This window comes from Penicillium antarcticum, assembly GCF_028974205.1.
Source record: "Penicillium antarcticum strain IBT 31339 chromosome Unknown utg000006l_segment0_segment0, whole genome shotgun sequence".
Lineage (NCBI taxonomy): Eukaryota > Fungi > Ascomycota > Eurotiomycetes > Eurotiales > Aspergillaceae > Penicillium > Penicillium antarcticum.
The window spans coordinates 1,408,732-1,436,266 of NW_026695304.1; the positions used below are offsets into that span (position 1 = coordinate 1,408,732).

At 48.3% G+C, this 27,535-nt stretch overlaps 8 protein-coding genes across 8 annotated transcripts; 4 read left to right on the forward strand and 4 right to left on the reverse strand.

Annotated features, from left to right (window-relative positions):
* Positions 1-215: 215 nt before the first annotated feature.
* N7508_006609 (uncharacterized protein) lies at positions 216-713 on the reverse strand (the record flags this gene model as incomplete). Its single annotated transcript, XM_058464675.1, has 2 exons — positions 216-602; positions 660-713. 2 exons carry the CDS (start codon positions 711-713, stop codon positions 216-218), a joined length of 441 nt encoding a protein of 146 aa, XP_058318528.1.
* Positions 714-1,743: 1,030 nt separating this feature from the next.
* On the forward strand, positions 1,744-2,888 carry N7508_006610 (putative cell wall organization protein/glutathione transferase (Gto3); the record flags this gene model as incomplete). The annotated part of the gene is made up of 3 exons (XM_058464676.1): positions 1,744-2,142; positions 2,210-2,674; positions 2,727-2,888. The coding sequence occupies 3 exons, from the start codon at positions 1,744-1,746 to the stop codon at positions 2,886-2,888; spliced, it is 1,026 nt and encodes a 341-aa protein (XP_058318529.1).
* A 2,151-nt stretch (positions 2,889-5,039) lies between these two features.
* Positions 5,040-9,001, forward strand: N7508_006611 (hybrid sensor histidine kinase/response regulator; the record flags this gene model as incomplete). Its single annotated transcript, XM_058464677.1, has 3 exons — positions 5,040-5,116; positions 5,214-8,695; positions 8,751-9,001. 3 exons carry the CDS (start codon positions 5,040-5,042, stop codon positions 8,999-9,001), a joined length of 3,810 nt encoding a protein of 1,269 aa, XP_058318530.1.
* Positions 9,002-9,665: 664 nt separating this feature from the next.
* On the reverse strand, positions 9,666-9,995 carry N7508_006612 (uncharacterized protein; the record flags this gene model as incomplete). The annotated part of the gene is made up of 3 exons (XM_058464678.1): positions 9,666-9,682; positions 9,744-9,927; positions 9,981-9,995. The coding sequence occupies 3 exons, from the start codon at positions 9,993-9,995 to the stop codon at positions 9,666-9,668; spliced, it is 216 nt and encodes a 71-aa protein (XP_058318531.1).
* A 2,225-nt stretch (positions 9,996-12,220) lies between these two features.
* Positions 12,221-16,819, reverse strand: N7508_006613 (uncharacterized protein; the record flags this gene model as incomplete). The annotated part of the gene is made up of 1 exon (XM_058464679.1): positions 12,221-16,819. One exon carries the CDS (start codon positions 16,817-16,819, stop codon positions 12,221-12,223), a length of 4,599 nt encoding a protein of 1,532 aa, XP_058318532.1.
* A 596-nt stretch (positions 16,820-17,415) lies between these two features.
* On the reverse strand, positions 17,416-18,568 carry N7508_006614 (uncharacterized protein; the record flags this gene model as incomplete). Its single annotated transcript, XM_058464680.1, has 2 exons — positions 17,416-17,430; positions 17,552-18,568. The coding sequence occupies 2 exons, from the start codon at positions 18,566-18,568 to the stop codon at positions 17,416-17,418; spliced, it is 1,032 nt and encodes a 343-aa protein (XP_058318533.1).
* Positions 18,569-19,110: 542 nt separating this feature from the next.
* N7508_006615 (uncharacterized protein) lies at positions 19,111-22,477 on the forward strand (the record flags this gene model as incomplete). The annotated part of the gene is made up of 20 exons (XM_058464681.1): positions 19,111-19,454; positions 19,514-19,676; positions 19,733-19,743; positions 19,795-19,856; positions 19,902-20,007; positions 20,061-20,219; positions 20,277-20,326; positions 20,382-20,466; positions 20,524-20,646; positions 20,693-21,078; positions 21,133-21,180; positions 21,224-21,271; positions 21,317-21,419; positions 21,469-21,493; positions 21,545-21,675; positions 21,729-21,793; positions 21,844-21,994; positions 22,044-22,073; positions 22,133-22,355; positions 22,409-22,477. The coding sequence occupies 20 exons, from the start codon at positions 19,111-19,113 to the stop codon at positions 22,475-22,477; spliced, it is 2,382 nt and encodes a 793-aa protein (XP_058318534.1).
* Positions 22,478-23,160: 683 nt separating this feature from the next.
* On the forward strand, positions 23,161-26,425 carry kin1 (putative serine/threonine protein kinase Kin1; the record flags this gene model as incomplete). Its single annotated transcript, XM_058464682.1, has 3 exons — positions 23,161-23,730; positions 23,790-24,417; positions 24,477-26,425. The coding sequence occupies 3 exons, from the start codon at positions 23,161-23,163 to the stop codon at positions 26,423-26,425; spliced, it is 3,147 nt and encodes a 1,048-aa protein (XP_058318535.1).
* Between the last annotated feature and the right edge of the window lie 1,110 nt (positions 26,426-27,535).

Sequence of the window (27,535 nt, forward strand, 5' to 3'; positions counted from 1 at the left end):
TTTTCTGGCTTGCAGATGGAAAAGTACAATGAGGAATGAAGGTTCTGGGATTAGAGGATAGATTGTACATATACAAATTCCGTCAATATACGGATGATCAGGTCACAAGAATACCAAAATTTATTGCAGATACAGGATTCGAGGTTACGATCCTTTATCAAAGCACAAGCTGATCGGTGTGCCACTTCTGCCACAAATATGCCCATTATAGCTGTTCAGACTTTGCTTGATCTCTCAGCAATTCGTTGAAACACAGCCGATGGGTCTAGGAAGGTCTCCGCCCGATAACACTTCACGAGACCGTTGTCATCTTGTCGGATATAAAATGTAGCAAAACCGGGAATTGTGATCTCGTCTGTGTTTAGGCTGTCTCCTTTGACAAGATATCGGATGGTGGCCGCTTGATAGATACGAGGGGCTACATAGTCAAAGTAGCGGACCTCGTGGGTCATCATATCTAGTTGACCCAGGACAGTCTTAAACATCTGCCGTACTTCGCTGCCTTTGGTCACAGGGCTATTTCCATATTGCAATTCCACATCATCAGTCATAAATTCGTCCAGCCATTTATCGGCATCGAGGGAGGCGCTTGCTCGGTGGAACTTAGTATCAATAAAGGTTAGTTACCCATGCTGTGATTTTTTAAAAGACAGACTTACCGCTTCGAGCCACTTCAACACAGCGTCATTATCAAGTTCGGGACCAGCCGACATCGTGAAAATTGAAGTAGGTCTTTACACGAGAACTTGGACTAAAAAGTCTTTGGAATTTTTGATTGAAGCAGGCTTCCAAATTCCGTTTGGAACCTTTTATATTAGTATTTTTCTCTAAACAGCTTAGAAATATAAACTCGATGCGTCGGACTTTGGGTTCCCAGCTTGTCTTCTGGCGCTAGACTGTTTAGGAAATAAGTTATGTCCTATCGAAGCATCGGCTTATCTTTAATCCTGCAAGTCCGGATCTTAGTGCACACAATACGACAACTATAAGCCACAATTGGACAAAGACCTTTTGAACCAACTTAATTCCGGCTAGTGACTGCCAAGTGACTCGGAAACAAGTAGATTCCAACGCGGGAAGAAGTGAAAATGACTAAACCGTCATCGTCGACCTAGATATTCAGCCGATTGAGCAGTTACCCTTTGCCTAGCTGTGAAGCAATTTTGTAAGATGATGCCGACCAGGTCTTACGACGCTTTGGTTACCCTACTTATCCCAGCTCTGCAATTGGATCACTGCCGCCTTAATCCTTACAGCAGCTTGGGGAAATCGATCTCTTCGGAGACAGTTTTCCGAGGAATGACGGATAAAAAGCACTTACACACGCATATACACAATGTACAGTATACCAATTGCTAGATCCCAAACTTCTTCGGAGATTTGAAAGTCTGACTTATAATTCATGGGTTGCCTGTTCTGCCGGATCTATCGGGACCTCGACTACAGAGGAACTAGTACTCAGAATTTAGAACTCGTAGTTCCAGGTATGTATAAATGATTGTTGGCTCAAATGTATAGCCATCAAAGATTAATCTAGATCATCTAAAAGTATTTATTGAGCTTTTTGAGGTCCGCACTAAGATCTGATCTGAGTCTAATTTGACGACATTTTCTGACCTCAGCGGAAAGGGTTCCGTCCCTTATCAATCATCAGTCATAAACCACCCCCATCCTATTTCACAAGGTAAGTTAATTTCACAGCAGTCGAACGACCCGCATAACTCCTCAACAACAAAAGTTATCATGACTGCACACCCTGTTGCAATTCACGACCCCGCTACTGCCGACGGCTGGCATGGCCTCATTCCAGGCGAGGAATTCCCCGCCGAAAAAGGCCGCTATCACCTCTACATCGGACTCTTTTGCCCATTCGCACATCGCGCCAATTTCGTTCGTCATCTCAAGGGTCTCACCGAATTTATCGACATCAGCATTGTGAAGCCATACCCAAAGGGCGACGCAAATGGTTGGCCGGGATGGCGCTTCCCTGAATCTGACGACGAATATCCCGGCGCGACGGTGGACCATCTCTTTGGCGAAAACTATCTGCACAAAGTATATTTCCGCGCAGATCCGGAGTACAAGGGGAGGTATTCGGTACCGTTGTTGTGGGATAAGAAGACCGGAACGGCGGTTTGCAATGTAAGTCATTATTCTGTCCTCGAGCTTTCACTTATTGTTTGAATTTTAATCTGAAAATTGCGATCAGGAAAGTGCAGAGCTTCTGCGATGGCTCCCCAGTGCTTTCAATGAGCTACTTCCGCCATCACTCGCCTCAATTGACCTTTATCCACCTCATTTGCGCGAGAAAATCGACGCAATCACTCCTTGGGTGCAATCAGATGTAAATGCAGGTGTCTACAAAGCTGGATTCGCATCAAACCAGGAAGACTATGATAAGAATGTCGTGCCCGTCTTCGGTGCATTAAACAAGCTCGAACGTCTTGTTGCACAGCATGGTGGTCCCTTCGTCTTAGGACAAGAAATGACAGAGCTCGATATTCGGCTGTACGCAACCCTGATCCGGTTTGATACGGTGTATGTGCAACATTTCAAGTGCAACTTGGGAACTGTTCGACATGATTATCCAATTCTCAATAATTGGTTGAAACATATGTACTGGAATGTGCCGGCTGCGAGAGAGTCGACGAACTTCAAGCATATTAAAGAAAATGTATGTTCTTTCCAGACTTTCGGGATCTATCACGTTGGCTAACGGAGCTCAGTACACGAAGAGTCATTATGATATCAACCCCAAGGCAATTACCCCGATGGGCCCATTCCCTGATGTCGAGGAACACCCTGAGCCAGACTTTGGCAAACTCGCTGTTGGGGGCGTGAATCATCCAGCGGTGTTGGAGTATGAAGCAATGATCCCAGATGTGTAATAGCTGAACCAACTTGGTTCATGTGTTAAAGTTGGCAGTTGCTATTTTCAAATTTTACTCGGGCATACATACGAATTTTTGAAAGCCATGAATAAGCAAACTTGGCCCTTGTATTTTGTAAAAGTGCATGATTTGAGTATCCGTATAGCGAATCTGCCCTCCCCTCTAGTGCGATACCCATGAATTACAGCAGAAATACTTGAGATGAGGACGAAAAGGGCCCCTGAGGATGGGACTGCGCGGCTTCCAGTTGATCCAAGATAAGACTGTGTAGCCATAGATGAGTCACATGCAGATTTGCCCGAATTGATGAAAGTTGCAATCGACTCATATCTCCTTCGTCGTTACTCGCCATCAGTTAGAGCCCATGTTTGGAGGCACGACGGAATATCCGCAAGTATTTTAGACTGTGGAGACGGTCCTGTAAATATGAAACTTCCATATTAGGGTTTTTGGATTTAACACAAGGACGTGGCTCATCCGTTGTTATATTTAGACAAGGACTTCTAATTGTAGCCCAAAGCACTCGGGAGTGGAGAATAAAACCTGTCACGAGACATGGCCTAGTCGAGGTAGGCGTAATCACTTCGTATTAAAATATTAATTTATCTTCCACATTTAGCGATATGAGATCCTCTGGGTTGATGGAATAAAGCAAGGATGAATCCAAGTAGGTCAGCCGCTCTCTAGAAAGATTCCGCAGATGAGCATGACGGGAAAGTATATTTTATTAGTGTCATAGGCAACGGCTGGAATTGTGGTTATACGCACACAATGCTATAAAAAATAAGCCAGGGCCCTTTTTTGCGTAATTGTGTTTCGATTGAATTCAATCCTTCACACTCAAGAGATACGATTCAGATTCAAAAGACGAGCGATTTGCATCGCCTCCATTCTTAGCATCCTGGATCAGATGTGGTATTTAAGCTGTAAAAATGCCGCAAAGAAGACATATGAGAGCAAATTTCTGAAGTCCAAGATCATCGAAGTAGGAAGATGTTCTCATTCCCACGCATTTGGTGTAGTAAAAATGAACAAACTCTTTGCGGGAAGTAAAACTCGAAGACAAGGTCCCAGTCTGGTAGGCGTAAGCCTGCTAGGCATTGTTGCAACGACCAGCGCTGCAATGGAAATCTTGAGTGCAAAGAATCGTCCTCCAAGTCTTGGTCCTCTAGTAGGGCCTTTCGGAATGAGGGTCGGTATACCACCGGGACCATAGGATAGAGATATTTGAGATAGTCTTGCATGATAGACTTGAAGAAGCCACGGTCACAAATACTGTTAGTTCGGTATGCAACTGTGGGAACATGTTGTCTCTGAGGTTGCAGCTCGACTGAGGGACTTGATAGATGTCAGAAAATAGCCTCCACAACTGAGACCCTTAGAGCTACCATACTGCCGCTTAGGACCTCTTGTCTTGGATGGTAACACAAATGTGCATGATAGATTCAGTCGTTCACATCTCATGCATCGCATATGACCAGGTTTCTGAAGTATTTTGCATTTATAAATCCGCTTCCGACAAATTTCAAATGCCTGGGATGACAGAATTGCACGAAGAAAAGGCTGAGATGCCTGCAATATCCCAGGACACAACATATATAGATGCATCCGATGTTCTACAACGCAAGGACGTGATCAGTGGAGGCGACCGCCTTCCTCAAGCAGGAAAAGCAAAAAGGCAGAAAAGGGTTGATTAGGTAAGGATCAGCATGATTTGCCACTTTGAAAGATTGCAGAGCAAAGTATACGAAGCCAATGAGTTATACGTATAGAGCTGGCTTCATGGTGTCATCAGAGAGCAAAGATCGGTGATCGGAGATCGAAGTACTATATTTTCTGTATCTCCTATTCGCACGGAATGCCACAGGGATAAAACAAACAGAGCAAAGAATCTTCCAGTGAGATGTCTAGATCGGACCAATGATCAAGCATTCTCATGATCACTTGTGTGGGCTTCAAGCCACCACTTATCTAAGCCCTTTGAGCTTTCTCTCTCCACACCCCGCTCTGATTCCTTGCATTTTTGAAACTCTGCCCTCTCAATGATTCTGTCCTGCTTCCTTGCCGAGGAAGGCTCCATGGAAAGAAAGCGCATCGGTTTATAGAACGACACTGCTGCATGCGCATGATTGCTTCGACTTTGGCGCAATGTCACGCCCAACCTCGTTCCGCGATGCTCAGTACCAAACCAACTTTGGCACTTCGGACGAGCGTGAATTCTATAAGTAATTCTACCAGTTATGGTTGCATCTAGATCCTACCCGACTGCGCAATCAACCTCTGCCAAACGCCGTAGGCTAATCATACGACCTGCTTCCACAGGTACTTACCGCCGTACCATTTGAAAGCGCACGCCCTTCACCACATCGGGCCCATTACTCCGTCAAAGGAATTCGTTGCCCGATCGTCGGTGGATCCCGTTCTGACGGCATTTGCCCAACTGGGTACTTTACGACTGGATGCCCAACGCACCCTGATTTCGCTATTCAGTCGAAACGAGCAGCACATTCTTACCGAAGCCACCCGAACCCTAAGCCTTCAAGATGACACCGACCACAATTGCCGAGATGAGTTATGGCTCGGGAGCTGCACGGTTTCATATGATCGCAGTTTCTGTAGATCTGTCTTGAAACCCGTTGCAAATGCGCAAGCTCCTAGTGACCGCGTCTTCGTTGTGCCAGACCTCACGCAGGATGATGAGTTCAAGGACCACCCGGATGTCACATCCTTTCCGAATGTCAGGTTCTTAGCCTCTAGCCCTATCATTAGCCCAAAGGGTATCGTGATAGGTGCTTATACAGTTCTTGATGATAAACCACACGATCCGTTGGAAGCTAGTTTGCTGAAGTTTCTGGCTGATGTAGGGGCCACTGTCATGAATTACTTGGAAACAAGCCGGGCAAGAAGCCAACATGTCCGCAGTGAGCGTATGGTGGTGGGCCTTGGAAGCTTTCTGGAGGGAAAGGGCAGTTTGCGCAACTCGTGGCTCATCGAAATTGAAGGTCACCACAGTGACAAAAATAGCACATCAGAGGGACATGTCAACCAAGAACAACAAGATAAGCAAGTTTCCCATCATGTCCATTTAGCCATGGCGCGAAATGGTCCGTCTAGTCACGTACCTTTCCACCCATATAATCTTCACATTCCCCGGAGTCAGACATCTCAGACTGTTGAGCAAAAGCAGACACCAGTGGTCACTGCAGATACCAGCAAACGAGATGCTAAGGCGCAATCCAAGCTCGACCGGACATCTCAGGCAGCCATTACACAGGGTGATGAACGACAATCCCCGAGAGATGATTACACAGCTAAGGTGAAGGAAACCTTTTCGCGTGCGGCCAATCTCATTCGCGAGAGTATCGAAGTTGAAGCGGTTGTCTTTTTCGATGCCAAGTTTCGTTCTCAGGAGTCTTTGGTCAGCAACGCTAAATCTGACACCGAGAGCAGTGGTGTTGAAAGCTCCTCGTATTCTTCCAGTGATGATGAACCCAAAGAGCGAGACTCGCTTGGACAGCAGGTTTTGCTAGGAAGAGAACAAGATGACCATGCCGGGAAAAGCACGTCAAATCCTTGCCAGATACTTGGATTTTCAACTTCGAATGCGTCCAGCGTCAGCGAACAATGGATCAAAAATAACGAAATCGCATTATCCGAGTCTTTCCTCGGTGGGCTTCTGCACCGTTATCCGCGAGGAAAGATTTTCAACTTTGGCGAAAACGGCGCAATCTCGTCTGATGAAACCAGCGATGGTGTTTTCAAACCCTTTTTCCGGCGTACTGGGGGCAAGAAGTATAAAAAAACACGGAAGGCTCTAGTGCGTCAGGATGCCGAAGCACTTCTTCAACTCGCCCCCGATTCTCGAAGCATCGTTTTCTCGCCGTTGTGGGATTCACACAAAGGCAGGTGGTATTCAGGCAGTCTGACCTGGACACGATCACCCCATCGTGTGTTCACATCCAATGATGAATTGGCGTTCCTTCTGGCATTTGGAAATAGTGTCATGGCTGAAGTACATCGACTCGGTGCCCATTTTTCCGAACGGGCAAAGTCAGATCTGCTTGCAGGGCTCAGTCATGAGCTTCGATCGCCTCTTCACGGAATTTTTGGTACTGCAGAGCTCCTCAACGATACTGTGATTGATGCGCTCCAGCGTGGCTTCGTTCATACTATTGGGGCCTGTGCGTTCACACTCTTGGGTTCAATCAACCAACTGCTTGAGTATGCCAGCATTAATGATGTTCGGCCAAATTCCCTCGGCAAAACACCTGGTGGAACCCACCGTAGATCATTCACAGGGCATTCTACAGCCGAGCAGAGTCCAAACTATGGGAAGGTCGATGTCGACTCCTATGTTGAACTCGATTCTGCCGTGGAAGATGTTCTAGAGACAGTATTTGCGGGCTTTTCTTTTTTTGACAACTCACGTTCTCCGCTCCGGGGTATTGCTGGGTTCGCGTCACCAAAAAAATCATTTGTGTCTCAACGAGGAGTAAAGGTCATCCTCGACATCGATAGTGCAAAGAGTTGGAAGTTTTCAACCCGACCTGGCGCATGGCATGTGATCCTCACGAATGTCTTTGGGAATGCCCTCAAGTTCACTCAGTATGGGTACATACATGTCTCTTTGAAGGCAACCCCAGTTGAATACGGAATGAGTGGCGACCCCTCACGGTCAGAGGTCACAGTGATTATTAAAGACACCGGATGTGGCATTGACCCAGATTATCTCAAAAACGGGCTGTTCACTGCTTTCTCTCAAGAAGACAGCATGACAACCGGTAATGGTCTTGGGTTCAGCATCACGCACCGGATTGTCAAATCGCTTGGGGGTGTCATTCAGGTTAATTCTCAGAAGGATATTGGCACTGAAGTCATCACTACCGTGACTCTCGATCACGTCTCCGAGCTCGATACTACAGAGGGCCTGGATACTCGCGTCCCTGTGCCAATGACGAAAGCTCTTGTTCACGATAAAACCATTGGTGTGCTAGGCCTAGGGACCTCTGACCTAGACACTGCACTTTGTTTATCCTTGCAAAAATTGTGTCAAGATTGGTTCGGCATGAATGTGTCCTTGGTTGTTCCGTCACAGACGCATTTCGACCACTGCGACTTTTACATTTCACCCCATGAATTCCTAGATCTTGGCAATTTGGAAATCAAGCCCATTGCCCCTAGTCCAAACACCCGATTTACTTCACCTGTCATTATCATCTGCTCATCGCCAAGGGTTGCGCATTCAATGTCTGCAAACGCCCAGAGACGCGGGGATACAGAGGTCCTTGAGTTTATCAGCCAGCCATGTGGGCCACGCAAATTGGCAAACACATTGGAAATCTGCATCAAGCGCCAACAAGAACGACTAGATCTGTTGAGCGGCACACGAAGAAAACCATCAAGGGCAGTCGACTCTTCGGCTACTGATGATGAAGGAAGTTTGCTTCTCAACACGCCAACTAGCGGTTTCAGCGAAGATCCTAAGATCGATATTCCAGAAGGCCAGTTTCTGAAAAATTTCCTTGGATCGCAAAATTCGTCAGATGATGTGGTGGATAGCCCTTATAAATCTCCGATTGCTTCAGGGGACGACCCACTTGTCGCAAAGGAACTAGATCTAGCAGTCGAGCCTCAACAGGTAGCACCTATGACTGTTCTCCTTGTGGATGACAATGACATCAACCTACGACTCTTAATTGCGTTCATGAAAAAGTTAAAATGTGATTACGCGCTTGCACAAAATGGGGAAGAAGCCTTGGAATTTTTCAAGGCTAATGCCTCCAATATCAGCATTATCATCATGGGTGAGTCACAAATCGGGGTTTATATTACGCCTTTGGAATCTAACATCCACAATAGATATATCCATGCCAGTCATGGACGGCCTGGTAGCCACAAGGCGAATACGCGAATTTGAAAAGACATTAGCGACTAATGATCGTGTCACGATCGTCGCCCTGACCGGCCTTGCGCAAGCTGACGTGCAGCGCGATGCCACGGGATCCGGTATGGATTTGTTTCTGACAAAACCCGTGCGGCTGGACAGTCTCGTGCCAATCATCAAGGGCATACTACCCATAACCCATCCCATATGGGAGGGTCAGAGGTGATCGACGTGTTTACCCTCACACGTTGAAGTTTGTTGCGATTATGTTCACGCTGATGATCATGTTCTTAGAAAGTCGGCGTCTTTTTTTTCACCCATTTTGAAAATTAGCGAAATTGTTTCCTGTCTCTACATTTGTATATATACCGATATTCCATGTAGGCACATATGATTACTACATGTACAAATTATTTAATTGAAAAGGTCTTGTTGAAATGATAATATAATCCGACAACTGTAGACGTTTGATGGTCACGAAACCGGGTCACTTGGTTGTATAGACCAGTTGTCAATGAACAATCAATACTTTTCACTCTACTACAGGATATCGGACCAAAAAAAGCGAAACAGGACATACGAGAGAGCCAAAATGATACATCACATGTTTGCGTGGACGACAAATGTATATTCAAGCACCATGTTGGAATTGTGTGCCTACAATAATACTTTCAAACCATGCAAGCTGATCAAACCTTTTGCAGCAGACGCAATTGTGGATTCACTAGAAAATTACAACTTAGGAACGTGGTTTCAGTGTCGAAACGACCTTTCAGTGGTATTATTTCGCTATTTACATAAAATCGTCAAGAGCAATTCAAGGTAGCAAGAGTGGCTCGCCACGTTAAACAACAGGTTGATAGGTATCACGGGTATTGATCGCGGTACATTTAGTTCTTAGCGGCCTCTGGGATTATTATTAGTATTGAGGAAGATGTCATGGAGATGACGGGGAGCATTCGGCTTACCCTTGTGGACATCAGCCTTGGTGTTGTGGGAGAACTCGTCCTTCTTGTCGACAACGGCATCCTTGGCGGCGCTGGCACGGGTAGAGACCTTGGCGTCGTCGTTCTTGGCGACGTTCTTGTTGGCCTCCTTGGAAGCCTCAGCGCCAGTACCCTGGACGGTCTCGGCGACGTAGTTGGCGGCGTTCTATATAAATGTTAGTATATCAAGACCCTTAAGAAGGCCAGAGAGCCACGAACCTTGACGGTCTCCATGGTGAAGTAGTTTGAAGTAGTTTGGAAAGTTTTGAGTGTTTGTAGATTGATTGAGAGTGAGTTGATGAAGAAGAGAAGTGGGAGATGACAGACAAGGCGTATTTATATTGAAGCTGAGCAAAGAACAATGATGTCATTACGTCATCGTTGGACGGATCATCCAAGTTTCCGCTACCAAGTTTAGCCCCAACAAACCTTGGAACTATACGAAAGTGGCATCTCCAAAAGCCGCAGGTTTCAAGCTTCCTGACATCACTAGAAAGTCATCTGCATGTGAGTTCCCCTTGCACATCCATTTTGATTCGCGGCTGCGATCCTTGTAGCAGGGTTCGCATCGAACATTCTATTGTTCTCTATTAGATCGGCCTTCAAAACTACTGTATAACTAAATTGTAGGCGCATGTATGCCTCAGTCGCTTTTATTGTCTAGGCCTAGTCTGCGAGGGCCCTAGATTGCAACTGGAGGTCTCCCCAGACCCACAAATCCGGCCGCACTTGTATGACGTCTGTGAAGATACAAACCTGCCCACCGAGGTTCCCAGTCTGTTGCGAATAGACTCATTAATTTCCATGGAAAAGCTATGCACTCATTGCCGCCACGGAACACCGTAGAATAATGCGGCAAACGAATGTGCCGTACGCTCAATACTACAGTACCACCTACCTCATTACCACAATGAGATTCGAACTCTATGGTCATCTCTATCTCAATCTCAACTCTGATTTAAATCAATAAAAAATAATACATCATTCTACTTAACCATGCGCATCTGGAAAACAAGAATAGAAAGAATCGCTGCCGGCCCCTGAACCCCCCAACCAGAAGGCATGAAAACAGCCATTAATGACTAGGGCGATGTGGCTGTGTCACTAGCAAGATTTAAGCCCTGGTGACTATGAGCATGAATCCTGCTTTCGAGGAATGCAGAGGCCAGTCCAGATCTATGCAAGTCACAACATCCGGCGCCACAGCAGGGTGTGGGGCTATGACGTCGGCCCCTTTATGTGCCGAGGTCCACCCCCACCAGATTGAAGGCGTGTAATTGTCACTTCAACGAGATTGAAATTCATTATAACTGTAGTGAGACATATTGGAGAGTAGTCCATCCACTGCTTTTATATCTTCTAATTGTATACCATTTCAGTTTGCTATTCATGAAAGTCAAAGCACCTTCACGATCTTCTCCGGGATCATATCTAGATCTGATGGCCTGGGCTTTTCAAGCGCGTCGGCTAGACATGCACCATTAGGGTACTATCTACTAGACTGTCGTCAAAAAATGCCCAAGTGGGGCAAGTGGAATATAGAGTTCGGATTGAGCGTTAGGGGATGTTGCATGAGATATGAGACATTTGGTCTGAGCTTGCATGGCTGTCAAAACGAGATCGAAGCTGGAAGAATAGATCAAGCAAGGTTCAGGTACAGTGATGGTTCCATATTCTAGAATATGGCGTATCTGTTCTAGGTTGCAACGGTTGGAACATCAGAGATTTGGACATGTCTTCAAGTCGACCTAGATCTATTTGCCAGGTTTGAGTGAAGTCACAGCGGATAAAATCTCCAGGATGGTTTCTGCTCGCGTGATAATTGCTGCTCTTGCATCAAGACACGCACCCACTCGATTGGCATACAGTTTCCCTTCAAGAAACGGTCGTGGAAGTCCTTCTCACCCATGTGACCCGTTTCCACAACTTCCTGCCGGAGAGCATAGATCTGCAAGGCACCCAGCATGTACCCGGCCTGATACAACGGCGAATAATCACCGTTCAGTGACCTTCTAACTTCTCCTTCTGCGGTAGCGCGTTCGTGTCCCACTTCGTCAACAAGTAAATTAATACACTCTTGCGGACTCATCTGACCAAGATGAAATTTCATAGAAAAGATGATCCGGGCGCACCGGTGAAGCCGCCAAAATAACATGCCAATACGATTCTGAGGGCTCGTGTCGGATTGACAGATACTGGTATGTGCTAGTATTGAGGTGTCCCATTGAGATGCATTGATGTTGTTCTATCTGGATCTTGCTGTTGAAGCGTTAACAGATCTCAGGAGTCGTTCCTAGCGTGTTACGACGCTGGTATGCCGAGCGTACCCCGTTTACCATACAGAGACAGAGACAGAATGGGTACTTGATGAATATCCCTGTTCTTAGTGGTAAAATACCACCCCTCAGTTCGACACACCCCCTCAGCGAGTGCCCTTTCTGCTCTTGCAGATGTGTGCGTTAGACCTCGCCCACCACCAGATGTTGCCGTATATCTTCCATACCCATCGATTGCATGAATTCGAGATGCTTTTGGCAGGGTAGTAGCTTTGTGAGACCATCAGCTACCATATCGGCGGTTTTCACCCAGTGTACGGTGATGCGCTTGCTCTGAACCTCCTGCCGGAGCCAGTGCTGGTGTATGTCAACATGACGGAGCTTCGTGCGCAGTTGAGGTGTTTCTTTTTCGAGGATCCCGATAGTCTGCTGATTGTCGCATTTGATGTTTAGCTCATGCTCAGGATCGAAGCGTATTGCTTTGAATAGCCGTTTCCACATGGCCACGGTCCTGGCAGCTTCTGAAACCGCAAGGAGCTCAGCTTCGGTTGTACTGGTAGTCACCGTACGCTGCTTGCTAGCTTTCCAATCGACAGGTCCTCCAAACATCATACATGTGTATCCTTCAGAGCTTTTTCGATCGGGATTATCAGCGAATGAGGCGTCACTAAAGAACTGAACGGCCTCCGGTATCTGACAATTTTTCTGTGATCGATCACGCGCTCTGTACGCGATCGCCGATGTCCGAGTGCTGTCAAGGTACGAGATGACTCTATTGATTGCATCAAGGTGCTGAGGACCGGGATTTGTGAGGAATTGAGCCAGTGTAGCCGTCGCTTTCGCTGAGTCCGGTCTAGTGATCGTCGTTGCATATTGAGCTGAGCCAACCTTCTCCTGGTACTCGTGAATCTGTTGAGGCGTCGCCTGGCCGTCAAATGGCTTGAGTGGGGTACTAGGGAGTGGTGTATCATATCTGCGAGATCCAGTAAGATGGTAACGGTGAGCCATCGAGGATATATATGAATCCTGACAGAGCCATAGGGCCATCTGTTGTCTGTCACGGATAATGCGTATCCCGAGGAACCACTGCGCCTCTCCCATATCTCGAAGCTCCCAGTGTCTGTTGAGCTCTTCTCTCAGATGTTTGGCTGCTGCATGCTTTGAAGAATGATTTACAATGATGATATCGTCAACATAGAAGAACACCATGATGCCGTCCGCTGCGAAGAGGCAAATATCTTCCTGCACTACCTGCAAGCCTAGAGATGTGAAGATCTTAGACGCTTCTCGTTGCCATAGGCGTGGAGATTTTCGTAGGCCGTATAGAGCTCTAAGAAGCTTCCAGCACTTGGCCTTACCATCTTTCTCAAACCCTGGTGGTAATGAGACGTATACAACCTCATCTAGTAGGCTATTGAGGAATGCGTTGACAGCATCATATTGATATGTGTCCAGATCGAATGCAGCAACTAGGGCGAATACAGCACGCGCGGTTCGCGCTGCGAGAGTCGCTGAGTACTTTTCTTCTGCCGTCATCCGCTGGAGATCTCCTCGCACGCATAGTCTCGCTTTCAGCTTGCTCAGGAACCCATTGCTATCAAACTTGTAGGTGAAGACCCATTTGAGAGGTAGGATCTGAATACTGCGGTCCGTTGGACGCTGTACTACCTCGAAGGTGTTTTTACGAGTGAGTGTGTCAATTTCAAGGCCTGCAGCAGCAAGAAATCCCTTGTGATATTGATGATTGATCATTTCCTTCCAGTTCTGAGGCTCTGAAGGCAGATCATCGCGGTGCACGAGGTTATGAAGGTGAGGAGCGTTTAGTCCTGTTGCGAACGCTGCTAACACACCTTCATGATAGTCCTCTGGCTCTTCTAGCGCGGCGGTAAATGCCTGGTCCACTGGTTTCCTCTTCCGTGCTCCAGAGACGATGTTTTGGTCCGATACATCTCCCACAATATCTCTTGGTGCTCTTGGACGTGCTGTCGCATGTTGTGCGGGCCCTCGATCCCCGGGAAATGCTCCTTGAGATGGTTGCTGCGCCTGAGGCGCCGGCAGAAGCTGTGGCTCTGCCGAGGGTGTTAGAGACGGCGTGACCGTCTGCTGAGGTTGGCCTGGTGATTTCGGTGGTTCAAAGGCATTTTCTTGGCGTTGAACGTCCGGTATAGCTTCTGGTGACTGCTGAGTGCTTTCACTAGCTGGCTCGTTTGTTTCTGGCTGGCTGACACGCTGTGTGAGCTGCTCGATGTCCTCATGCTCATCTTCACCGATTTCCCATGGCATAGCTTCGATTACGTCGCTAATGGGTGGCTTTACTAGTTCTTTGGGGTCATATCGTAGATTCTCGTCGAATACTACGTCCCTGACTTCTCGCACGGCTCCTCTGTGCGGAAACCACACTCGCCAGATGTTCGAGGCTGTGTAGCCTACTAGATATCCGATATCCGCGCGCGGCTCCATCTTGTGGCTCTTTGGAATATCTTGGCGGCGCACGTAAGCGCGGCATCCGTATAACCGCAGATTTGAGAGGTTGATGCGTTGTTTTGGCTGCATGTGATCGATTCCTGTTGCCTCAGCGTACGGAATAATCCACTGACCGTTTGGAAGCTTAGTGGGCGATCTGTTGATGATGTATACAGCTGCTTTAACAGCTTCTGGCCAGAGAGCCTTCGGCAAGCCTGCTTCCAACAGTAAGGCTCGTGCCCTCGCAATTATCACCCCCCCAGATCGTTCACCGAAGCTGTTCATCTCTGGTGTGCCCACCACACTGTGTTCCACGATGAAGCCACATTCACGGAGGAAGTCTTCTACCGTGCGGCCGGCAGCGCGCTCGTTGTCATAGCGGAAGACTCGAATTGGCAACTTCAATTGTGTTATTGCAAACGCGACAAAATTCTTGACTGCATCCTGACAACCACTCTTCTTCTGGTGTGTTGAGGCGGCATGTAGGCGTATCCCTTCGAGGTAGAAGTGTGTCATCCACTTATCATCGTTGTATGCTGTCTCTATCTGCACAAGGTCAAAGTGAATTCGACCATATCTGCCGTACTTGGTTCCATGAGCTCTTCTCGAGATTTGGCGCTTTGCGCTAGTCATTTGACAGACTTCACATCTCTCAGGATTGCCGGCAGCATCATCGACATGCTGACCAATGATCTTGATTCCATCAACGAGTTCTGCAAGTTTCTCGATACGTTGATCATGACCTAGGCGTTGATGCCAACGCTCGGCGGTGGCTGAGGATATTAATGGTTTTTCTGAATGCTTGATTGTAGCGAATCCAGCCGGAATTGGCCGGTATTCGAGTACGTATAGCCCACATTTCTCCTCTAGCTTTGCAATAGGCTGACCGCGGCGAACGAGTGCCAGTAACTCGATATTCATGATGAATCCCTTGCTCTTCAGTCTCGACGCCGAAAGTAGGTTCGTGTGGAATCCTGGCGAATACCGTACGTCCGAGACCTCTCCGATAGAGATCTTTCCGGTCTTGGGGTCTGTGAGGTTCAGTCTGACCGTTCCAAAGCCCTGGATTCTTGTAGAAGCGTCTCCGGTGATGACAGTGTAGTCAGCAGGAGTGAATGAGATGAATCTGTCACGATCGTTGCTGATGTGAGTATTCGCGCCAGTATCGACGATCCAGCTATCCTTTAGCGGAAACTCATCACCCTCTTGCGCCGCTTGTACCGCAAGATTATGCGAAAACATAGAGATAATCTGTTCGGACGACTGCTGATCTTCTGAGGCTGCAAACTGAGCTGATTCGACCTTGGTAAGCTTTGCGATGGCTTCCTGGTCCTGGGGGCTCATCCTCTTGATGAATTCAGGGATCTTCTTCTCTATAGCTTCGTTCGGGTTCCAGCCTTCTGGCCTCTGCGATTTGTTGAGATAATAGCACTGCTGATACGTATGGGCACCATTACCACACAGGCACCGTGTACGGTACGTTTTCTCCGCTGGCTTTGACTTATTTTGACCAGGTTTAGCCTCATGCTGACCATCTAGCGTGGCAAGTGCAACCTTCGACGATCCCTTCTTCGCTGACTGTCCAAGAGCCTTACGGCGTGTTCGGTATGCGGAGATAACGTCGTGGAAGGATATATCGTGTATGAGGATTTTCTCCTGCCACGTGGTACAGAATACGTCATCTATAGGCTGAATAGCGCGCAGGAAGTCTCGAATAGCGTATTTGACACTGTATACCACATCAGGCACATCTGCACACTTTGCTTCCTCATATAGACTCGTCCACTGAGTGAGCCAGTGATCTGTATTGACGTTATTCGTTGGTTGTTTGATCATGGCCCTCCACGCAGCTCGAAGCTCTTCGGTCCGGGTCTCTGGCTTTGGCTTGAATTCACGAGCTAGCCTGACAAGCTTCTGATACGGCGAAACCTCATCGACTGTGAGATAGTGATACTCGGTTGCGAGAGAACGTGTGATTAGGCTGTTCATGCGTGCCATCACCTTCAGCAGGCGCACCCGTTGAGCCTCACGCCTATCATAGGCTTGAATGCGTCGAGTCCACTGGGTAAATTCCTTCTCTGTGAGTTCAAACTCATCCTCCACATCTTCGCGAATACTGCTAGGTTGAGGCTCTCGGGCGGCCTCGGGAACCTGTCGTACGCTCTCTTCTGCAAGATCTGGATTCAGATAGTCCCACACATCTTCAGAGATAGCTGCTGAGCGTATGTGGCCGATCCAGACTCTCCATTGACTTTCCGACCGTAGTCGCTGGTCCTGAGGCACTGCCCTCAGTTCTTCTGAGTAGAGGCCTTCTGACATTCTTATACTGCTTTCCCTTATTGTACTCTATTGTCCTGTTCGCAATCGGTCGTTGGCAACGCTCGCATGTGCCGTTCAGGGGTAACCGGGCGATTCAGAGGTATCCGAGCTATTCAGGGGTATCCGGCACTGCGGAATATTATACACGTCGCTAAGATACAGAGCAGAGAGGTCTGATATATCTTAATGGATATTGCAACGGGCAACCGGGCTCATAACTGTCGGATTGACAGATACTGGTATGTGCTAGTATTGAGGTGTCCCATTGAGATGCATTGATGTTGTTCTATCTGGATCTTGCTGTTGAAGCGTTAACAGATCTCAGGAGTCGTTCCTAGCGTGTTACGACGCTGGTATGCCGAGCGTACCCCGTTTACCATACAGAGACAGAGACAGAATGGGTACTTGATGAATATCCCTGTTCTTAGTGGTAAAATACCACCCCTCAGTTCGACAGCTCGTCTTGAATCGATCATCATCCCACAGAACGAATTCCCAGTACAAGGCCCACCCTTCAATCCAGAAAGGGGTGTCAAATAGACGCCGGTACGGTTTGTGTCTCGCGATCATGTGCATTTGCAAGTGATGACCGGGGATCATCTCATGGAAGACTGTGGCACGCGAGAAATGAATATTATTCCCGCGCATGCTCATCAGTTTATCTTCATGGTCCATTTCATCGGTTGGGTACGACACGATGATACATTCCCCACCGAGAAAGAAGGGATTCACCTTTTGGCGCTCGGGCGACATCATGAACATCTGCCACGTCTCTTTTGCGATTGGCGGTACGGTGACGAGCTTGTGCTCGTCGACAAAGGAGATTGCTTCGCGCGTGAGATCTCGGACTAGATCTGTCTGTTTTCCTGGTTCCACGAAGTCATGCTTGACTTCTTCTAGAGCTTCTTTCCAGTTGCCACCATATCCCATGGCGTGCGATGCCTTTTTTAGCTCATCCACACACCATTTGAATTCTTTTTGTCCGATCGAGATGATCTCTTCTGGTGTGTAGGCAATCACCTCAGCCATCAGTTCACTGACCAATCCCTCACGCCCAATAGGATCGCCCACTATGGCATTGTCATTTTCTGGCTTAATGCCAACCAGTTCCTCTTGAATACTAAGTGAGATATCTTCCAAGCTCTTGTCCACAGTCACGTAAGGACTTTTCACCCACCAATCAAACATGGGGTCGTATCCTTTGTAGAAATTGAACCATTCTTTCAGGTGTCTTCGAAGCGCATCAGTCGTTCTAACTGCTCTGAAGGCAGTCGTCTTCTCAATCTGGAACCTACTCGAGCTTTTCTTGATCTTTTCAAGTAAAGCCGCCATTTGAACCTGTGATTGAAAGAGCTTCTGAGCGGCCTCTTTTGGATCTAATGATAGGACCAAAGCACGAGCCTCGCATAAATCAATCAAAGTGGCAGAAAAGGGCAATAGTGGTGCGGCCTTTTTGTCTTGCTTGAGATCGAGATCGAGCTGTCGGATCTGCCTTTCCAAGTAATTCTTCACAAGAAGGCAATCAACCTTCCCATCTTGGTCATAGTGGTCAAATGGAAGATTGCGCAAAGATTCGAGCTCAGACGTGAGATATCGGCTCAACTCCCGTGTCCTCCTGGGCGAGATACTGATGGGATAGAAATCCTTGATATCCTTGAGATCCTCAGTTATGCGCTCAATTCTGTCGCGTATGGTACTACTTTGAGCCTGCTGGATGGCTATGCCCCTGGGTGAAGTCACAGATACCATTTTGAGAATATCTGGCTATCTTTCTGTTCTGTTTGGGAGCGAACAGGTTATCCGGTGTTCGCTTGGGTTAAGACGACAAGAGCCAGATAGGTAAAAACGCGGAGTTCGGTCGAAGCGGGGGTTGCGACTGATAAAGACGTTCAAAGATATCTCATCGGTGCGACCATCCGATGATGTACGTTTTGTCGCTGGTCAAGCCGACTGGTGTTCATATCGGCCGCACTAGTCTCGCTTGGGATGCTGCATGGCCCTACTCCGCGTTTATACCAAATGGGGGACTTTGTTATCATCGGGGAAGAATGTAGGGATTGTAGGGATTGAATTATAGTGAAAGTAGAGGTGAATTTCTTCCTAGGTCTGCGTTAAGCTTATCTGTGACAAAAGTCAATTCTCATCTACGAGGTTATTACTTCTGGTTTCTTGAATTTCTCACAACTTCTCTCCTCTTTCGACTTTAGTATTCCTCTTCTTGTACCATTCTGCCTTCAAGATTTGCGAATGATCATTCAGACGCAAGCAGAACTCACTTGATTCTTGCCAAGATGTCTTCCGAGACGTCTATTGTTGAGAGGGTAGAAGTCCCGGAGTCCGAAATCTCCAACGAGGGTCCTATCCAACATTTACACAAGATTGAGCATACCCATCAATGGGATCCAAATCTACCCCAGGAGAAGCTGGATACAACTCACATTGTACTCGAGACAAACGACAAAGAAAAAGCCGTCGAGATCGAGAAGAACTCCGCACAGGACTCTCAGTATGACTCGGTTCGTGCAGCAGTGCGCAACACTGATGGGGGAGAGGTTGCAAACACGGTGCGCGCATGGGTCCTAGGAATGATTTTCGTGACTGTTGGAAGTGGCCTCAACATGTTTCTGAGCATGAGGTAAGATCCGACAATGTATCAACCCTAGAGGAATTCAGCATTTTCTGAACTGGCAATAGGAGCCCTGCCATATCGTTTCCGGTAATTGTAGTGCAGTTGATTGTATATCCGATCGGTTGTTTCTGGGCCAGGATGATGCCGACAAAAGTTTTCAATACATTCGGGCTGCGATGGACGCTGAACACCGGACCCTTCACTATCAAGGAACATGCAGTCATCACAGTAAGTCTTTAGGCTCTGTTTCTCTCGTAGTTAAAGAGCTGACCTTATCTTTTTAGATCATGTCAAAGTAAGAAGGAAAAATCCCGTTTATTTAGATTCAGCATTAACCAGGATACAGTGTGTCAATTTCTTACGCTTATTCTACCGATGCTCTCTTAGCACTACAGGCAAAGCGCAAGTGTACGCCTGCTTACTATGTATCTCCACGTACTGACGTCTAGCCAGCACTTTACAATCTCAAAATCACATGGGGGTTCCAGCTTCTCTTTACCCTGAGCAGTCAGCTAGTCGGTATGTCACTGGCAGGCGTGTTTCGTCGGTTTCTGGTCTGGTAAGTCTCGATCTTAATTATTACCCATTGCAATTTACCACTCACGATCCAAGGCCTGCTGCAATGATGTGGCCCAATCAATTTGCGAATACCTCGTTGCTCTATGCACTTCATGACCACCGTGGCTCTGATCCCTCTGAGACAAATGGATGGAGCATCTCACGCTACCGACACTTCATCTATGTGACGGCTGCCGCATTTGCCTGGTATTGGTAGGGCTCTGTCGTCTCGGCCTGAATAGCTCTGTTAAAATTCTGACAGAACAATAGGGTACCTGGAGTTCTCTGGCAAGGCCTATCTGTGTTTGCTTTTGTTACCTGTAAGGGCCCACACAATATTTAGATACCGACCGTGCTGAGACCTGTTGCTTCCAGGGATCCGACCCAACAATGTGGTTTTGAATCAGCTGTTTGGAGGAATTACCGGGCTCTCCTTGATACCTATCACCTTTGATTGGACGTGAGTCTCTGCGGTTGGTGTCAATTTAATGCGACGGTGGAAAGCTAACAAGACCAGTTACGTGTCGGCCTATCTTCAGGATCCCTTGCTGGCGCCAGTTCACTCCCATGTCAATACTCTCATCGGACTTGTAGTCTTCGTGATTATAACAACGATTGGAATATCTTACTCTGGGGCCTTGTAAGTTATAATCTGACGGGAAATAATCCAGTACTAACCCTTGTAGATACTCCGCCTACCTCCCAATCAACACTTCCTCAACTTATGACAATACACAGAATTCTTACAATGTGACTAAAATTCTTGGGTCTGGTTTCTCTTTCAATGAAGAGAAATACAAAGCGTACTCGCCAATGTTCCTGGCTCCAACATTTGCTTTGAACTATGGACTTTCGTTTGCTGCTCTCACCGCAGCGATCGTCCATGTCATTCTCTTCCATCGAAAGGAGCTTTGGCATCAATTCAAAGCTTCCCGCGATCAGGAAGCCGATATCCATCTGACATTGATGAAGCAATATCGAGAGGCTCCCGATTGGTGGTACGCGGCATTGTTCCTATCATCTATCGCGTTAGGGCTTGCGGGGGTTCTGGCATATGACACGCAGCTCCCGTGTAAGTATATATCCGTTCACTACTGCTAAATAGTTAGGCTAACAAATGATACAGGGTGGGCTTTCTTCGTCTCAATCATACTTGCCGTTGTGTTCATTGCATGTTGAGCCGTGTCCACTAGAAGGCTGTTGCTAACTACACATAGATTCCGACCTGCATGATTCTCGCTATTACAACAATTATGCTGTGTGCGGTTTAATCCTATCCTACCTAAGATACGTGAGGCTGACTTATATAGCTCTTAATGTATTGTCTCCCTTTTTAGCTGGATTCATGATTCCGGGAAAACCCATTGGAGTTATGATCTTCAAGGTCTTCAGTACCATCACCCTGGGGCAAGCGTAAGATCGGACACTATTTACTGTGGTTTGCGCTAACATTTTCATAAAGACAAACTTATTGCGGAGATCTTAAGGTACGCCATCCCATTCCGACATAAGAGATCATCTTTAACCACATTCGATAGATGGCCCACTACATGAAGATCCCACCTCGTGTTACGTTTATGTGCCAAGTTGTTGCTACTATTTGGGCAAGCATTGTGCAAATTGCGGTCATGAATTGGACTCTTGGCAACATAGAAGGAGTTTGCACCCCGTACGCTTTCCGGCCTTCAACGTGAGATGGCACTGGTTAACCATGAGCACTAGTGACCAAAAAGCCCATTTCACATGCCCAAACGGAAGGACGTTCTTCTCTTCTAGTATCGTTTGGGGTGAGTATCTCTGGTTTTATTTCAAAGTAGCACACTGACTGATTTTATAGGAGTCATTGGCCCCAATCGTATGTTTGGCCCCGGCGCAATCTACTCACAGATGCAGTGGTTCTGGCTCCTCGGAGCTCTTCTTCCCGTTGCCTTTTACCTACTTATCCGTGCTTTCCCTCGGTCCAAGCTCAGATTCCTCAATGCCCCTGTGTAAGTCAAAAAATCTTCCTTTGAAGAAACGTGCTAATGATATTTACAGGATGCTAGGTGCTATGGCTTGGCTACCTCCGTAAGACTATGAACCTCCAAAGCTCTTGTTATATGGACCCTTTGCTAATATTCTTACAGAGCAACACCATTGAGCTTCTTCTCATGGGTCATGTTCGGCCTCATCTTCAACTACTGGATTCGACGTCGGTGGGGTGGCTGGTGGCATACTTACAACTATGTCACTGCTGCAGCCCTTGACTCTGGTCTGATTATATCGACCATTATCATTTTCTTTGCAATCACCCTGCCGAATGTCACGGTTCCCCAGTGGTGGGGTAATATTGCTCCCTTTGAGACCACAGTGAGTAAACAAACTTCTAGACCGTTGTCGAAGTGGGTCCTAATAAAAAACAGGATAGTTTGTACACGGCGATCCGGAAGACTGTTGCTTCCGGGGAGACTTTCGGACCAGCAGAGTGGTAATCGGATCAAATAGCTTGAAGATTGAATACAGATCGACCTCTCTGAGTGGTCATCTCATTGGTGACAAATAACTTCGCCCGCCTTTTCAGCCGCCTTAAAGAAGGCATAGTGGCTGTAGTGCTTGGGCGGTGCCTTCAATAAGACGTTCAAATACGCCTCTAGGGCTAATTCCCTCTACAAAGTACTCTAGATGCCAAAATAACAAGTACACTGAAGTGTATAGATCTCGGATATTTATAGTTCACGTCACGTGCGGGTGACTACCGGTCTGGGGCTCCCCCATATGTTGCCTGGTGGTTACGTGGACTCTGGATCGCATGGCCAAATGTACCTAAGTAGTAGCCTGGTTAGTCCCTGAAATGTAAACAAAAAAGTATACCTAGCATCGCATAAAAAAAGGGGGCGAATTTTCCCATGAAACCCAGCCTCAAACATAATTTGGGTATCAACTCGAGAGCTTAGTTACCGAAGGGCCATCTCCGCAATCCAACCCTCTTCTTTCCCCCCCCTCATCTCCATCCTCGTCTCTTCTCCTTCTTTCTCTCTCATCATCGCATTTGCATTCCAACTTCGGTCTCTCAAATTGAAGCCATTCTTGTGCTTAGGCCCCGAGGCCTGGCTGCGGCTTCTCTTTACTCCCCCGCTCATTCCTTTGACCGCTCCAACCACTCACTTTGATCACGATGTCTGCTCCGACTTTTAAAGCACCGACAGTGGTTCGAAGCCATTCAACCTCGTCTCGCCCATCGCGAGCGCCGTCGGATCTTCCCCATCGGACACGGAGTGTGGCGGTCCGTCCATCCAACGCATCCCAGCCCCCTCCGCAAACCCAGTACACGCACTCGAAAACTGCCTCCCATGACCGACGTCCTCCCTCGAATCATGCTGCACTAGATAGTGTAGCGCGTCGCGATTTTGAGGCTTCCAATGTCGCGCGGATGCCCTCTCGTCGGGAAGCGTCCTCAGACCAGTCTCAGGAACGCCCCTCCACTGCTCGCACCGAGACTACCCGAAGGCACCAGAGACAACCGTCGTCGCAACGTCAAAGAGAGAGTTTTGATATGTCGCCGGCTGCTGCTACTCAAGAGTTGGCGCAGGCTGCGACCGGAACAAATGCCCCCGCAGCTGCCGCAGCGCCTCGGCGTCGGACCACGATCACAACGCCGACGGGGCAATGGGCTCTCGGTAAGACGATCGGTGCAGGAAGTATGGGAAAGGTCAAATTAGCGAAAAACACCGAAACAGGAGAACAGGTACGTGCATTCACTTTAGCAGATTTGGATCATCAACGCAATACTGACATCGGTCGCAGGTTGCCGTCAAGATCGTCCCACGACTCTCGACCGAGGAACATCGCACTAGCCGCGAAACAGAAAGAGCCGATCGCTCTAAGGAAATTCGAACTGCTCGAGAGGCCGCGATTGTCAGCCTGGTAAACCACCCATACATCTGCGGGATGCGCGATGTGGTTCGAACATCATATCACTGGTATATGCTCTTTGAATATGTCAATGGTGGCCAGATGCTTGATTACATTATTTCCCACGGCAAGTTGAAGGAGAAGCAGGCGCGCAAGTTCGCCCGCCAGATCGCCAGCGCATTGGATTATTGCCACCGCAACAGCATTGTGCATCGCGATCTGAAGATCGAGAACATCCTGATCAGCAAGACTGGTGATATTAAGATTATTGATTTCGGTCTCAGCAACCTCTTCTCCCCGCGCAGTCTATTGAAGACGTTCTGTGGCAGTCTGTATTTCGCTGCCCCGGAGTTGCTCCAGGCTAGACAATACACCGGCCCAGAGGTTGATGTGTGGAGTTTTGGTATCGTGCTTTATGTCTTGGTTTGCGGAAAGGTGCCTTTCGACGATCAAAGCATGCCCCAGCTGCATGCCAAAATCAAGAAGGGTGTCGTGGAATATCCCCCAGGCCTCTCTACAGGTTAGTATAACTGGATGCTCCGTCTTTCGCTTGTTCTCGTCACTAATAATCCTTCGCAGAATGCCGTCACATTATCTCCCGCATGCTGGTCACCGACCCGAAGCAACGTGCCAGCTTGGCTGAAATCATGACCCATCCCTGGATGAACAAGGGTTTTAGCTCCCCTCCGGAAAACTACCTTCCGCATCGTGAGCCTTTGCAGTTGCCCCTGGACCAAGAAGTTATTGAGAAGATGACTGGCTTCGATTTCGGCCCTCCCGAATATATTACATCTCAGTTAACCAAGGTCTTGGAGTCGGAGGACTATCAGCACGCTATTAGACTCAATTTCCGTGAACAACAACCCGCCCTCAATCAGGCAGAGCGCAAGCGTGGAGTATTCGATTTCTACAAACGACGAAATTCTGCAGCCAGTCGCGATACCCTCTCCGCGCCTTCGGCTGAGGCGGTGCAGCTGGGAAATGACCCGTTGAACGCTTACAGCCCCCTTATCTCCACCTACCATCTAGTCAAGGAGAAGCTTGACCGGGAGCGCACTGAGGCCCGGCCTGGAGCCCTTGGCCTTCGTCAGACTCCTGGTGAGGTCCAAGTGCCTGACTTACAGGCCCCGGAGGCCGCCCACACAAACCAGTACCAGTTGCCCGGAGACAAGGATACAGGAAGACGATCCCGCCCTCGGGCTCGCACCCATGGCGAGGACGAGGTGTCAGAGGGAATGAAGAGTCTTCATGCCTCCTCTCCATCAGCACACGCCGTCCAAATATCGCAACACGACACACCGGCAAAGAAGGAAAGCACCGCTGCTGGTCTCTTGAGACGCTTCAGTACTCGCAGAACCAAAGACCGCAGCCGTGATGTTGAACGCGAACGTACAAGCACACCCAATACTCCCACTTTCAACGTCCAACCGCCGGCCGACTCGGCGTCTCCAATCAATCGTGGCTTCAGCGTCCGCAGAACCCGGCGGGCTGAGCCTTCCCCGGGTGCTGTTTCTTCGAATAGCAGCCAACCGCAGCAAGATCTTCTGACGGCTCCCGGCTCGGCGGATCGTACCGCCAGATCCAACAAGTTCCTGGAAAGATCCACCAGTGTTAATTCGGCTGACTATCGAGCTCGAAGGGCTGCACGGAGGAGCGATGTCGATGCAATCGACGTTGCCGCTGATCGCCAGCCACCCTCAACCAGTGGTTCTGATCAGGTTGCTCCGAATGGCCAGAAGGACGTTGTTGCTGGCGGGAGGACCGGTGGCCGCACACACACGGCCCGCACCATGTCACTTGGCCACGCCCGACGAGAAAGCATCCAGGCGCGTCGGGCTCGACGGGAAGCTACCCGTGAGGCCAATGTCCCCGAGGAGACTGATGCAGACATCTCTGGCGCAGGTACCGCACTGGAAAGCGCCAACGAAGGCGAAGATCTGTCCAAACCCGTGTATCTCAAGGGTCTTTTCAGTGTTTCGACCACTAGCAGCAAGCCTTTGCCCCTCATTCGGTCCGATATTATTCGTGTCTTGAAACAGCTGGCCGTTGAATATGTCGAGATCAAGGGCGGCTTCAGCTGCCGGCACGCCCCCAGCATTGACCTCGACAAGGTGGTCGATGTAGCCCCGCCTAGCCCAGACAGGCAGGGTCCAGTTTCTGGACACCGCCGGCGCATCAGCTTCGGCGGACTGCTTGGTCATGACGAGAGCCAAAACGACGCTACTCGTACAGGGTCCTCTAAACTTCGCCGCGCTCAAGCAGCCCCGGATCGCAGCTTCACCACGAACTCGGACGCGTCGGATGAATATGTTGCACGGGACAACCAGCACGCCGGCGAACGAGTCGTTGGCGAAACCACCACCCGTGTGCAGAGCGACACCGGAGAGAACCTCGTTCTCCGATTCGAAATTCTGATCGTAAAAGTTCCTCTCTTCTCTTTGCATGGTATCCAATTCAAGAAGGTTTCTGGTGGCATGTGGCAGTACCGCGAGATGGCGAAGAAGATTCTCGATGCATTGCGACTGTAGTCGGTTCTATCTGGTATAGAACTAGGTTAAGATCGCATCGCTTGACAAGACTGTGTCTGCTTTCTAGCGCCCCCTTGTTGATTTATTAAAGTTACATCCATCCACGACGCATCCGCACGAGCATTCATCAGCTTTGTCCCGTTATCATTGCATGTCCAGCTTTTCCCTCCCTTTCTCCACGATGGAGAGGTCATTTATCTTCATTAGCCCTGTTTGAGTTTTTGTGTTATGTTTTGTGTTATGCACTTGCTGCTCTCCTATTTCGATACGTGGTGACCTAGATTTACTCTTCGGTCTACATGGTGGATATTAGACTTGAGTCAAAAAGAAGTTGTGAATGCTAGCGCTTTTTTTTTTGTTCATCCATGTCATCTGTTGATTGTTGATTGTTAGCAGGCTTCGGGGATGGTGTTGCGCCTTTTTTTGAACATTGATCATGAAGTTTATGTCGTCGCTACAGGTACAAATGGTTGCATACATTCTATGCCTTCAAAATTTTCTCTTATTATTCATAGGCACGCGTAGCACTTAGGCATAAGCAGGAGGTTTTTTTGTCCTCTGGGATTGTAGGCGAGGTGATACGAAAGACTGTAAACAGGCTATAGGTTGGACAAAATTTGGCCTCGGGGTCCCAAGGAAATGTAAACACCAGCCAGGAACTCGCTATTGCGATGTATTATTAAATAATATTTTTCCTCAATCAATCAGGAGCAAATTGTCCTAGGCTGTGAAATTAGCCAAATGTAATTTTTATCGTCCGTAGACCACTCCAGCCGAAGTCCAAAGCCCAAAGCGAACGTAAGCCTTAAAGAATGACACGAAAGTTATTAAACCACGGAAACCAAAGCCCGCCCCCCTTTTCGGGCGTGGGACGCCTACCCGCTAGGGGGCCGGCAAAGAAACATTGCTGCGGGCTGCAGGCACGCCTAGGGGCCATGCCATGGGTTATCGCCAGATTCTGGTCTATGAATACCGCCTGTGGGACTCTGCAAGAATTCGCACCGACCAGTTGACCGTGCTCCGTCGGCCTGACAACACACTAACTCATCAAGAAATTGTTGATGTATCTGGGTTGGAAGTGACCGAGTTTCAAAATGGAAAACTAACTAT